At 34.7% G+C, this 13,815-nt stretch overlaps 2 protein-coding genes and 1 non-coding gene across 3 annotated transcripts; 1 reads left to right on the forward strand and 2 right to left on the reverse strand.

The window, feature by feature from the left end:
* On the forward strand, positions 1-3,767 carry LOC110639621 (pentatricopeptide repeat-containing protein At3g24000, mitochondrial). The gene is given in 3 exon segments (XM_021790647.2): positions 1-2,867; positions 2,870-3,422; positions 3,519-3,767. Coding segments are annotated over 2 exon segments (3,003 nt in total). The 5' UTR covers positions 1-133; the 3' UTR covers positions 3,139-3,422; positions 3,519-3,767.
* A 1,294-nt stretch (positions 3,768-5,061) lies between these two features.
* On the reverse strand, positions 5,062-8,204 carry LOC110639620 (uncharacterized). Its single transcript, XR_009148350.1, has 5 exons — positions 7,334-8,204; positions 6,975-7,027; positions 6,127-6,293; positions 5,892-6,043; positions 5,062-5,725 (listed from the first exon to the last, which is right to left on the reverse strand). It is a non-coding gene; the product is annotated as an uncharacterized LOC110639620 (transcript).
* A 1,509-nt stretch (positions 8,205-9,713) lies between these two features.
* Positions 9,714-13,499, reverse strand: LOC131179327 (probable protein arginine N-methyltransferase 1.2). Its single transcript, XM_058145995.1, has 9 exons — positions 13,143-13,499; positions 12,683-12,693; positions 11,971-12,126; positions 11,765-11,828; positions 11,517-11,659; positions 11,305-11,392; positions 10,965-11,080; positions 10,645-10,795; positions 9,714-10,190 (listed from the first exon to the last, which is right to left on the reverse strand). Exons 1-9 carry the CDS (start codon positions 13,405-13,407, stop codon positions 9,985-9,987), a joined length of 1,200 nt encoding a protein of 399 aa, XP_058001978.1. The 5' UTR covers positions 13,408-13,499; the 3' UTR covers positions 9,714-9,984.
* Positions 13,500-13,815: the final 316 nt, after the last annotated feature.

Here is a 13,815-nt window from a genome sequence, read left to right on the forward strand (position 1 = left end):
CAACTGCATATGGACCAGTACCCCTCGCCCTGACATAAAGATATCACTAGGCAACTCTGTTAGCTTCGAGTTCGTCCACAGTCACTTGACGCGGGAAAATTGTTCAAGAAGCGAGTCTTAAGAGTTCTGATTCATGGAATGCGACTTTATTGCCCTGAAAATGCGTATTCCATCGCCAACTTTTCGACGCCTCTTTCCTCCCAATCGCCCGAGTTCCGTTTCTTCAGTGAAGTTGCTCGATATGCCCCATAAAAGTTCAGCTTTAAAGTTTTTTTCTTTTCGTGTAAACTTTTCATTTTGTGCTTGTCTTAATGCTATTGAATCTGACCCCACAAATGGTTTCGCTCTTACTGATACCCCAAGCTCACCGTCTCGCCTGGAGGAGGTTAATGGAAAGATTTCCAGAAAGTTTTTAAGCCCGAATTGGCCTAATTTGTCATTAAGTGATCAAACTGAAGGAATTGAAATGATGAAACCTTTGAGCTTTACAGTAAAGGAAGCATTAAAGCGATATTCTGGGATGTTGCGTGAGTGTGCTTCAAGAAGAACACTAAATGAGGGAAAGGGAGTTCATGGGAACGTGATTAAAAGCGGGATAGAGCCAGATTCACATTTATTAGTTTCTTTGATTAATTTTTACGTGAAGTGCGGGAGCCTAGTGTTAGCACGCAAGGTGCTTGACGAAATGTCTGAAAGAGAAGTTGTGTCGTGGACTGCGTTAATTGCTGGATATGCAAGTGAAGGGTGTGCAACTGATGGCGTTAGCCTTTACTGCGAAATGAGAAAGGAAAATATAAGACCCAATGAGTTTGCCTTGGCCACCGTTTTGAAAGCATGCTCCATGTCTTTGGACATAGAGTTTGGGAAACAGGCTCATGCAGAAGCAATAAAAGCGGGATTCTTGCTGGATTTATTTGTTGGTTCTACTCTTGTTGACCTTTATGCCAAGTGTGGTGAGATAGAACTTGCTGATAGAGTTTTCTTTGGGATGCCGGATAAGAATGACGTGTCATGGAATGCTTTGCTTAATGGTTATGCTCAAAGGGGTGATGGAGAAGCGGTTTTGAAGTTGTTTTCTTGGATGACAGAGTGTGAAATGAAATTTAATAAATTCACTTTATCTACAGTGTTAAATGGTTGTGCAAACTCAGGGAATTTGCGAGAAGGGAAGATTTTGCATTCTTTGGCTATCAGGAGTGGGTGTGAACTAGATGAATTTCTGGGTTGTAGTCTTGTTGATATGTACTCCAAGTGTGGGGCGACATATGATGCACAAATAGTGTTCAGCAGGATAACTGATCCTGATATAGTGACCTGGAGTGCTATGATTGCGGGCCTTGATCAGCAGGGCCATAGCCAAGAAGCAGCTGAGCTATTTCATCTGATGCGAGATACAGGAGTTAAACCTAACCAATTTAGCCTTGCTACTGTTGTTAGTGCTGCTACAAATATGGGTGACCTGTGTTTTGGTCAAAGCATCCATTCTTGTATACACAAATATGGGCTTGAATCTGATAATTCAGTTGGCAATGCACTGATCATGATGTACATGAAAAGTGGATGCGTGCAAGATGGTATCCGGGTTTTTGAAGCAATGACTGATCGGGATTTGGTTTCATGGAATGCCCTTTTATCTGGTTTCCTTGGCCTTGAAACTTGTGATCAAGGGCTGAGAATTTTCTACCAGATGCTTGTGGAAGGTTTCAAGCCCAACATGTACACATTTGTGGGCGTTTTAAGGTCTTGTGCTAGCCTTTTGGATGTGTGCTTTGGAAAGCAAGTGCATGCACATATCATAAAGAACAGCCTTGATGGTAATGATTTTGTTGGAACAGCTCTTATTGACATGTATGCAAAAAGCAGATGCTTAGAAGATGCAGATGTAGCTTTCAATAGATTAACAAACAGGGACCTTTTCACTTGGACAGTCATTATTACTGGTTTTGCACAAAGTGATCAAGCAGAAAAGGCTGTTAAGTACTTAGGTCTGATGCTAAGAGGGGGTATAAAGCCGAATGAGTTCACTCTTGCCAGCTGTTTAAGTGGATGCTCCAGTGTAGCAGCCTTGGGAAATGGACAGCAGCTCCATTCTGTGGCAATAAAGTCTGGGCATTTCGGCGATGTGTTTGTTGCAAGTGCACTTGTTGATATGTATGGGAAATGTGGGTGCATAGAAGATGCTGAAGCCATTTTTAAGGGCTTGTTTTCACGGGACACAGTCTCGTGGAATACAATTATATCTGGATACTCACAACATGGGCAAGGGAAGAAGGCTCTTGAAGCCTTTAGGCTGATGTTAGATGAAGGCATTGTACCTGATGAGATCACTTTCATAGGGGTTCTTGCTGCATGTAGCTACATGGGTTTGGTTGAGGAGGGGAAAAAGCTTTTTAACCTGATGTGCAAAGATTATGGGATTACTCCTTCAATTGAGCATCATGCTTGTATGGTTGATGTTCTTGGTCGGGCTGGCAAATTCAATGAGGTTGATATTTATATTGAGGAAATGAAGCTAAGCCCATATTCTTTGATCTGGGAGACAGTTCTTGGGTCATGTAAATTGCATGGGAATGTCGACTTTGGTAAACGAGCCGCTGAGAAACTCTTTGAACTTGAACCCAAGAGGGATTCGAGTTATATATTGCTATCAAACATTTTTGCAGCGAGAGGTAGGTGGGATGACGTTAGAAATATCAGGGCTTTGATGACTACTCAGGGTGTTAAGAAAGAGCCTGGGTGTAGTTGGGTAGAGGTTGATGGTCAAATCCATGTCTTCACATCTCAAGATGGTTCCCATCCGAAAACAAGGGAAATATATGCTACATTGGAGGAGTTGGGACAAAAATTGGCTTCAATAGGTTATATACCAAAACAGAAAACGTGCTCCATAATATCGGTAACAAAGAAAAAATGGAACATCTCTACTATCATAGTGAAAGATTGGCTCTTGCTTTTGCCTTCATAAGCACCAATCCAATTAAACCAATCCGGATTTTAAAAAATCTTCGTATATGTGGGGATTGCCATGATTTTATGAAACTCATCACAGACCTCACAAATCGTGAAATAGTTGTCCGTGACATCAAGCGTTTCCACCATTTTAAGAGAGGTACTTGCTCTTGCCAGGATCATTGGTAATTTTGCTCTAGAGGTATGTAGTGAGATGGACAGAAGGTTCACCTCATGCGATCCAGCTCTTCCAAGTCCCGGAACACTATTTGTTGCCACACTTATTGGATCTGTTGCAGGGCCTGCTGAAATCAGTGCTTGCAGAATTTTTCCTCATGATCTGCTGCTGAAATTACTTCTGAAAGAATCACAGTACAGGTTCATCCATATGAAGCCACGTGGGTTATAAAGTGATTTATTCCTGGAGCGTGCCTGTTCGAGGTTCATTCCTAATGCTGCAATCAAGTTTAAAGGTTATTCTCTTGAAAAGCAAGTTTCGTCTTCTTCCTAACTGGATTGGGGATTATATTTTTACCTTTTTGTCCTTACTGAGTTTTGGTTTACTGCAGGTGACCAGTGTGGGAATTTTGCGGCTATAATTGGAAAGTGCTGTGCACTTTTCAGTTATGATGGTCAAGATGAACTATTTGTTGCCACCTTTCAGTCCTTATTTAAGCTTCGGTTTATGCAGGGAAGATGGGAAGCATGAACAACCTGCTGCCAACAGTTTTTTTTTGTTTCGATAAATTTTTCTGTTGTATAGAAAGTATATATTTTCTACTTGGGTGATGCAAATTTAGGAAAATCACACCCTAAAAGTTAGCTAAAAGTTAGCTGTTAAGGTTGAAGAGTCCCCCACATTGAAATCCAGTACTTTCAATGTTTTCAATATGGGACATAAGTTTTCTTGCAATAGGATCATAACATTCCATCATGCTCCGTAGCCCTGACATCCACACAGACTGCCTTTGTGCTAGCTTAATCTAGCTGCAAGCAAACATTGTTATTCTAACGTCACTACCTCTATCAGAGGATTGCAATTGAGAGTCATAGTGGCTCTTATAACATTAATACGAATTTAGAAAACACACCTAAAAGGTAGTTATTGAGATTGGAGAGTCTAAGTTCATATATGCTCCACATTGAAATCTCATATTTTCAATGTGAACACAAGTTTTCTTGCAATGGAATCATAACATTGGGTTGTCGCAGATCACAAGTTATACACTTTGTTCACCCTTGATCTTAAAGATAAAAAGGAAGATTTGATTTTCCACATACGGCATTGCATCGCTGTTGCTATACTTAGATTTAGAATTGCAAGATGAGAGAGAATTTTAGATTGGTTTGGCTTGGACAATCTTTTCAATATCTACGTCAGTATAGGTACTAAGTAGGATATAGAATTGATTGTATACATTCGTGTACTATGTTGGGTGATACTGTATCATTGTTGCCACCATTCAGTCTTTTTTTAAGCTTCGGTTTATGCAGTGGGAAGATGGGAAGCATAAACAACCTGCTGCCAACAGGTTTTTTCGTTTGGATAAAATTTTCTGTTGTACAGCAAGTATATATTTTCAGAACTTCGCCTTATGTGCTGATAGTAATTGCAAGTTAGAGATCAAGCTGAACATGGCAGAAATAAAATTCCTGAAGTTGCTTCTCAGTTCTATCGTTGATGATAAAACACGGCAAAGTTTATTGGTATCAGTTTTCCCCACTGATGGAATGTTTAGCTCCATTAATTTAAATCAAAGAGAGTGCCGGTTGAATTGAAGAAGATGACGTCGAACACGTATGATTAGAGGAAAAATTTTCCTTTACTTCTAAAGAACATTGTTCGCTTTAAAATGGAATGAAAATGGATCTTAAAAATTATACATTTTCACCTAAATTCAAATACAAAAATATATTATAAGAAAAAATAAATTCCTTGAGCACCAAATCAGAAGTCTCTTGCATCGTAAAGATGGATACTGGAGACCCAACCTGATCACAGTCCAGCCTAACCAACTTTGATTCATTTTCTTACATAGGATGTAAGTGCTAGCTCATAGAAATAACTAGTGAAATTGCAAGGGCAACTACGGGAAAAATAACAGCTATTGCTTTCTGGAAAAGAAAGTGAACTATTTTGTAAAGAAAAGGTGCATTCATGCATACTCCAACATTGTCTATTCATGAACGGCTACAATGCAACTTCAAATCCTTTGCAAGGACAAGTATATCAGCAAATGCTATTGCAAAGTTGAAAATAGACTTTGAAGTAACTATAACATAATTGCCATATTTTCTCTTCAAGGAAACCCACCGCCCCTTCACTCAAACGTCTTCATCAGAGATTGGATTCTCGACTTCACTCTCACTATCTGAACCTGAACCATCATCACTGACAGATGAGGACCTCTCTTCATCTGAATCAGAAGTATCAGAGTGGTTATGCTTAAGAAGTTTAATCTTTTTCTTTTTTCTGGAATTTCTCTCCTCTTTCCTTTTTCTTCCTCCATTTTCTGTCAATCTCATTTTCTGTGCAGAAGCTACAAATGCAGCACTCATGGACTCATTTATCTCCTTATCATCCTCATGATGGTCTTCCTCTTCTCCTTTGTTATCAATGTAAAACAGAACATCAGCATCTGCTTTCTTTCCTCTGGCTTAAATGTTGATTGCTCATAGTCAGATTTGGAATCATCAAGAGCTAATTTGGCATGAAATTTGGAGATTGTATCATCAAATAGCCTTATGCCTTGACCATCAAGGTTTAGTAACAACTCTAGAGAATAATAATAGTCCCAATTAGTATTGGAGTGAAGTGTTGGGGTTAGCATGATATATAACATGCATGAAGAGATTCAGGAGAATAATGTATTCAAGTAAGAACAATATGATGCAGATATCGATAACAATAAGGAAGAAACATACAATCAATAACTACTCACTTATAAGAGCTTTAGGTGATGCTCCCTTCAATCTACTTGTTTCTTCATCCATGCCAACCTGGCTGGTGATACACTGGATAATTTGGGAACATAGCCCGGAACTGGAGAATGAACTAGTATACGCAATAGCTCTCTTTTGGTCCCCATTTTTCCTGTGTTGCAATGAGAGTTAGCTTTTAGTTTCAACTATAACACACACACGCCCCATGACACCAACTACAATACTGATTCCAACCTGAAAAGCTCTATGGCTTCATGTGTAATGATCAATCTTTTCATTGCAAGATCTGTCACCCGATTGGATGGTACGTTAATTGCTCTCTCAGGACTGAGGAAAGAATATTCTACCAAAATAGCAGCATCATATAGAATTGTTCTCAAAAAACTTTCATCTTCGGAACTCTGCATAGAAAATTTCCCAAATGGTGTTCTTAGAAAATAATCAAACTATAGATTCTTAAATATCGCTGCCATGAGCAATAAGATCTCCAAACAAACTCAATACTCCAAAAAGTTAATGCAAGTTCTTAAATTTTGAAAAAAAAAAATTCCATAAAGACAATGCATCTATAATATTAAGGAGAAGAAAATATTAATTAATTTCCATCTCTGTGGCACTGAGGGTTTAACAAACGTGGAATCCTAAAATAGATCAATGAACAATAAATTTACACCAAGATGCACCACTTTTCAGTCATCTAATGTGATAAAACACCGATGTTGTTGATGTCATTGATGAAGAAGGAAATGCTAAAAGGAACAAGTTTTTGGAGCAATTCTTAAAAAATTTAGCCATTGTGTCATCATGGAATACACCATACATATGTAAACAAACAATACATGTTCAAATTTCGGCCTCTTGTGTAGAAAATATAAACTAACAAACAACTATTCTACCATGGAGTTCAAATTAAATGATGACCACATATGGTATTAGAAGACAGAGATAGAGAGGAGGGGCCCAAGAGGGATGAAGAAGAACAAGATTTAGAACAATCCACACACTATGATTGTGAGAAAAAATAACAATCAACCAGTACAGAAAGTTCAAGGAATCAAACAGTGAGGAAAAAAGCCACTTACCAACAGTGAAGTCACAGGTAAGGTTGGCTCCAACAGCATCCTCACAAGAGTCTCTGAATGGCATTGTTTATCAGGATAAGCACATAAAAAATAAAACCAGTGAAAGTAACACCAAAAAATAGTCGTTTCTACTTTAATTAATTGCATTTTTTGAACAAACTAAATAGGCCTAATGCCAACTGAGCAGCAGAATTCCTCTTTAGCCATTCGAATGTAGTCAATCTATATTTTAAGTTTGATTTAAATTCTATGCTATTCGCCTATGCCAAAAACCAAACTATAATAAAAGGCAACATTAATCTTTACCAGTTTCTAACAAATAACTCAAAATTCAAATAAAAGAATAAAGCTACACTAACCGAAGAAGTAGAAGCTCTGCAACCCAGTTATTGAGCCAACAATCCAACTCCCCAGTTCCTTCTCCAACTCCACTCCTCGATTCCCCATCCGTAAATCCAAGCATAGCTTCAACAAGAAAACCTCACAAATGACAACTCCAGCTAAGTATATGACAGTTGACCCTCCAATACTAATCTCTTTACATATCTCATCACTCATGAGAGGTAAAAAAGCCCTCAAGCCTTCGTTCCCATCCATCCAGACACTAACCAAATCTGAAAATGATACACTCAAATTTGAATCACTTTCCTTGCTGATATCCTTGCTACAACACACACTTACATATCCAAGAATCTCTCCAATCAAAGACTTGACCTCTTTAGCTGCTTTCTTCATCCTCTTACCTCCCAAATCTTTGCCTAATAACTCAAAAACCAATTTATACATTTGGAAAACAACCGGAGCTAGCAATGCTATGCTTTTCGAAGCACTACACGGACCTGAGCATCCAGAAACCAGTTGAAACAGTTCCTCTGCAATCAAAATATGATTTGAAAGATCCTGGTTTTTTGTTTTTCGGCTCCTGAAGGATAAAGCAGAGTAGACCCAGATCGTTTCTATAGGAGAATCGATTTTCGATTGCATTAATCGGTAGAACATGTTGACGAAATGAGACAAATTTAAGGTTTCTTTGTGGATTTCATCTAGGAGTTGTTGCATTGATTGATGGAGTGCGAGGCCATAATTTTCCCCGATAAGAAGACTGGGTTTTGGAGACGAAGCCATGCTGATTCTTGAAAATTTAGGAATCCGACTAGCAACTTTGCTAATTCAAAACCCTAAACAATAAACCATGAGCTTCTAGTCCAGGTCGCAGGCCTTGCAGGGTTTTAGCCGATCAAATAAAACAACGTCGTTTTCTCATTTCGTGAAATTATCGCCTACACTTGTAATATGAAATTATGGTGCCTTAAATTAGTTATTTAATTTTTTTTTAAATTTCAATAAAAAAATCTTCATATTTTATAAAATCTAACTCTTTAATATTTTTATTAAATTTTTGTTAAAGGAAATATTAACTAACTTGTTTATTATATTGATTTTAATTTTTTTTTTTTTATATTTGTAAGAGTTGTGGGCTATGATTTTATATGAAACCAGAATCTCATAATAACTAATTATTTCATTTGCGCTTTAGATAAAATATTTATTATTTAAATTTCATAATATAATATAATATATATTTTTTTATATTTTATATTTTATAATTATATTATAAAATTTTATTAATGAAAAAATTTTAATTAATTGTAATTTTGTTTCAAGTGTTGATATACAAATTTTTTTAATAGTAACCGATATAATTTTTTATTTGATAATATATTATTTTATTTTAAATTTTGAAATAAGTTTATTAATAAATTATTTTATATTTTTTATATATTAGTTATCATATAAAAGAATAATCTATATATATTATTAAAACTCTTAAATTTTGTATATAAAAAATAATTTCAAACAATTAATTTTGTCAACAAATAAAAAATTAAAGTTTATAAATGAAGGGAAAAAAAATACATACTATAAGGTAAATAATTATTTTTTATTTTTTAGAATATTGTTTTAGTTATCAATATTGGAAACACAAATTAATTATTTTGTAATTGTATAAAATTTTTTTATCAGAATAAAATTTAACTTTAATTTTTAAAAATTACAAAGTAGCTACTTATTGTAATTATTATTAAAAGTTCAAGAACAAAATGATGATAACAGATTGTATTATAACAGTAAAAAGAATATTTAAAAATTTTGTAAAAATTAGTAATAGATAAATATGAAATTAATAAAGATATATTTATAATAAAAATGTGAAAAACTTACAAATTTCAATGTTTAAAAATGATTATGAATTTCTAAAAACCTTTTAAAATTGTTTTCAAAACCTTTTATAGTTAACATTTTTTTGTATCTTGAAAAATAATTTATATATAAAAAATATTTTTTATAATTTTTTATTATTTAATTATAATATTAAATTAATATTTATTTACTTTATATATATATAATTATTTTTTATTTTAATAAAATTATCAAAATTTAAAAAATAAAATATAGCTTTCTCTTAAAAACAAATATAAGCATTTTTTTAAAATTACTTAATTTTTTATTCAATCAAAAAAATATTTTCCATTAATTCGTTAAAAAATATATTTTAAATATTAAAAAAAAATAAAAAATTGTAAAATATATGAAGTCTAAAAAAAAAAAAAACATAACAATTAACTTTAAATAACAAAAAAATTGTGTACTGGGTCGGGAATTATTTTTACTAGGCTTTATAAGCAAGCGGGACTGGTCCGTGCGCAATTCAGTTTCCAACTAATTAAACAATTACAATTTAAGGTCCTGAAAATTAAATCTCAAAATTTCAGCATTGAATGCTCAATCACCTTTGCATTTACGTCACAAGGGATTAAAAATTGTACGCAACATACATTTTAGAGAAGCTTAGCCGACCCTACAACTCTCTTAATTCTTGAACTGACACAAAGAAATACGAAATACACTCAGCTTCCAAATAAAACCAACTTACTAGATAGTAGTTGTTGTAATTAAGCATCAATCTTTGCCACCAATTCTTCGAATTTTGGATAACATGTAGATTACTTCACCGCATCTTATAATATTGAGTTCTTGAGACCACACAGCGCCGCCCATTCAATGCATATTTGATCATTATATCAATGTCACGAGGATTTTTTTTGTTTGGTGCTACACTCATGTTCCCAGTTAGGACTTCCCCTTCACATATAGTTAGCACGTCTTCCAGATACAGAACTGTTTGCTTCCAGTGTGTAGCCCGTGATCTTGGTCCTGCATTATTTCAAGTTCATCAGAGAAGCTATAAAATCCTTCCCGGTATGTTATTTCTAAGACTGAAATGTAGACACTGGACAGAGAAGTGTTCAGGTACACTGTACACCCCAACTGACTAGTTCAATCGCCCATGTACTGTCAATTTGTCATTCTAAAACCAATTGAACTTGCTGCAAAAATACCCAATTTCACACAGACCACCAAATTTCATTATTTTTATTTAACTTTTGACTTGTATTTCGATCATAACCACAGTGCTCAAAGTGATGAAATTTATATCACTTGATTTACTCGACGCGCTAGAAAATGAATGAAGGGGAACATTTGAAATGCAAGCGAATACAATATTTTTGAGGTGACCTCACAAATTCATTGAATTTTACCAAACAAGTCTCTAATCCAAAAGACAAGATAAACAGAACATAAAAGCATAAATAACCAAAAGATTGACCTGTAGAGAAGCCCATTAACTTGTGACAATTGGTAAATGACACATCAAAGTAGGCTACCAACGCATGAATGTAATCATCACGATCTGCCACAAGCTTAAAAGGAACTGTGAAGGAAGCATCCCCAGAGACCATTTTAGAGATATCCATAGTCTGAAATGGGTTGAAGTAAATCAATACATATCAGCCACATAGTAAAGGACATCCAACAAAAGTATAGACCAAAAAATTGATTAAATATACATCCATGTCTATGTATGTGTGTGTGTGTGTGTGCGTGTGTGTTTGTGTTCATGTGCGCACAAGTTTATGCCTATCCTACCTTGAGTAGCTGGCAGTTTGTGACAATTTGATTCTGATCAACTGTATCAACAAGAGGTTCCATAATGGCTTGCTTCTTGATACAACTCATGTTAAAGCCGTAGACATTATTCCAAACTGGAGTAGCATGGGGTCAAGGGAACCAAACAAACATAAAAAACAAGATCCATTAATTTGTCAGCCTAGAGAAACAGATGCGCGGAAAAGAAATTGAAAAAACAACTGAAACTCCATGCATGGAACTGATGTGAGTGAATGAGTTCCCAAAACTACACACATTATGGGTCCTAAAGAAAACAATAAAAATCTACTTGTATGAATGAGAAATTCAATAGACTCACATTCAATCTTATCTTCTTTGTAGTCTGCATCCTCAATGGCTGTCAAATAAAGGGAAGCTTTGTCTGGTAGAAGAATTCCATCACTAACCTGAAAACCAGCAAGCACAAGAAAACTTGCCAACGTTGATTTGCTTATATCAAAGAATTACAACTGATATAACAATGTTTTGCATAGAGAATAAAGTAAAAAATGAAAGGCAAGTACAACTCACAAGCCATTTATCTCGTGCATAGAGGACAGTGTTTAACATATTTTCATACAACAGAAAATATCCCATCCATTCTGAAATTATGATATCTACATTAGCAACTGGTAGCTCAATCTCTTCAACCTTTCCCTTCAAAACAGTTACAACTGTGACAAAAAAAAAAAAAAAAAAAAAAAACAATCAACACTCTGAGACTGGTTGCTTTGAAAGAATATTGAAAGATAATAAAAATCATAACACAAACACATTACTTTCTGAAAATCCATTTGATTCAACTATCTCTTTTGCCATGTCTGCCATGGCAGAGCACTCAACCTGAAAATGGAAAGCAATCAACCTTATTTAACATTTAAAGAAAAACACATGATAAAAATGCAAAATGACATGCTTAATGAGTTGCATATCGGTCGAGTCAATTCCTTACTGAATACATGAAGGTAAAGAAGTGAATACATACCGCATAAACATGTGCAGCCCCAGCTTTCGCACAAAATAGGGACAGAATTCCAGTTCCAGCACCAACATCAAGTACTACTTTATTCTTAAATAGAAACTTATTCTGATTAATAACATTTTGATATGTCTTAGTTCTCACCACATCCTTCAGCATTTCCTGCAATGTTAAGACGGTTGAGGGAATATCAATTAGTAACCAATTTTAAGTAACAAGGGAAAAATACATCACATAACACAAATAAATTCCATGAATATTCAAGAATTCCATATTTCACAGTTTACAAAGTCATCTAGATACAACAGAAATACTGCAAGAAAAGTTGTCCTTGGCAAAAAATATTGAACTAATACAGATGCATGAAGACGAGACAATAAATTTATGGAGATACATGGTAATGAAGCAAGGTATTCAATGGTAAACCCAATTATCGTTTAAAAAGTGGTTATCATTGTGAGTTAGAGAAAGAATCATCAATTTCCAGTGGCTTCTGTGAGGTACTAATTGAGGGACAAATGGACGCTAGTCTTACTATCACAAACCTACAAGTACTTGTATTATGAGTGTATTACCATTTTACAAATGCATGCTCCCATAAAAGCTAATCACAATTTGAACTAATATCCAAAAAGAAAAACAGATAATAAGGAATTTAACAAATCAGCCATTTGAAGTTCCAAGAGATGATATTTGCACGCAGGGGCGACGCACTTACTTCGTGAATACCTGTGAAGACAAAAACAGACAGAAAACAGAATTTAATTTCTGCAAAGTTATGTTCAGTAAATATATACAATGAAAAAAGAAATACATTTCTATACCCCGTTTGCCATATATTCCAAACGCCACACAGACCCATTTGAAGAAGAACATGCAGAATTTCATTAAGTAGAACTTGAAATTACATTTAAAACTTTTTGCATCAAGAAAAGCTATAATGTAGAAGCTTCATTAACTAACAAGTGTAGAGCTTTAAACTTTCACTCAATCTGAACCTAGTACAAATATCTATTTCGAGCCAAGCACTAATCTTTACGCAGAACCAAGTCCAGTTCGCGTTTTAGCAATAAATAAACAAATAGAATCTACAAATTCAGGGCCTTACTTTCCTGAATTTATTTCAGCAAGAAAAAAATAAACAAAATAAATAAAAAAAGGGGGAAACGTTGAGTTACCAAAGTGAGAATAGGAATCGAAGTAATAATCGGCGCTAGTTTTATCATCATCGCCATCGACAAAGGAGACATCGGGCTCGCACATGGAATCGTCGTCCATAGCAATGGCTTTGTCGCCGGTTACAGTTGACTCGTCAAGATTTGAGTTCTCTGTGGTCAGCTCTTCGTCTTCACCTTGGAATCGAATCTTGGTGCCCTGGTGTTGCGCGTTGGTAAAGCCCATTGAGCCCTGATTGTTATTGTTGCTGTTCTTTCGACGGCCCATTTTGTAGATCAGATTAGGGTTTTTGGCTATGGAGGCGGGAAGCAGGAAATTAGGGTTTACGAAGATTTAGCTTTTGCTTCTGCAATTCTGCTTTAAATAGGTTGCAGATAGTTCTCAGATGGGACGTTAAAAGCTGAAAGTTAAAAAAGAATGGCAAAATTTTCAATCTAATCCCTGTAGTTATTAAAAATTTTAATTTAGATTATTTTTAACTTTTTATTTAAATTAATTTTAAAATTTTAATTTAATTTAAAAATTAAAATTTATGAAATAAATTTTTTAATTAAAATAAAAAATAAAAAAATTTAATTTCTTAATTTACAACTGAATTTTTTATTTTAAGTCAACAAATAAAAAGTTTAATTTTTTAATTTTCTTAATTTTTAAATTAAATAATACTTAAATTAA

This window comes from Hevea brasiliensis, chromosome 4, assembly GCF_030052815.1.
Source record: "Hevea brasiliensis isolate MT/VB/25A 57/8 chromosome 4, ASM3005281v1, whole genome shotgun sequence".
NCBI lineage: Eukaryota > Viridiplantae > Streptophyta > Magnoliopsida > Malpighiales > Euphorbiaceae > Hevea > Hevea brasiliensis.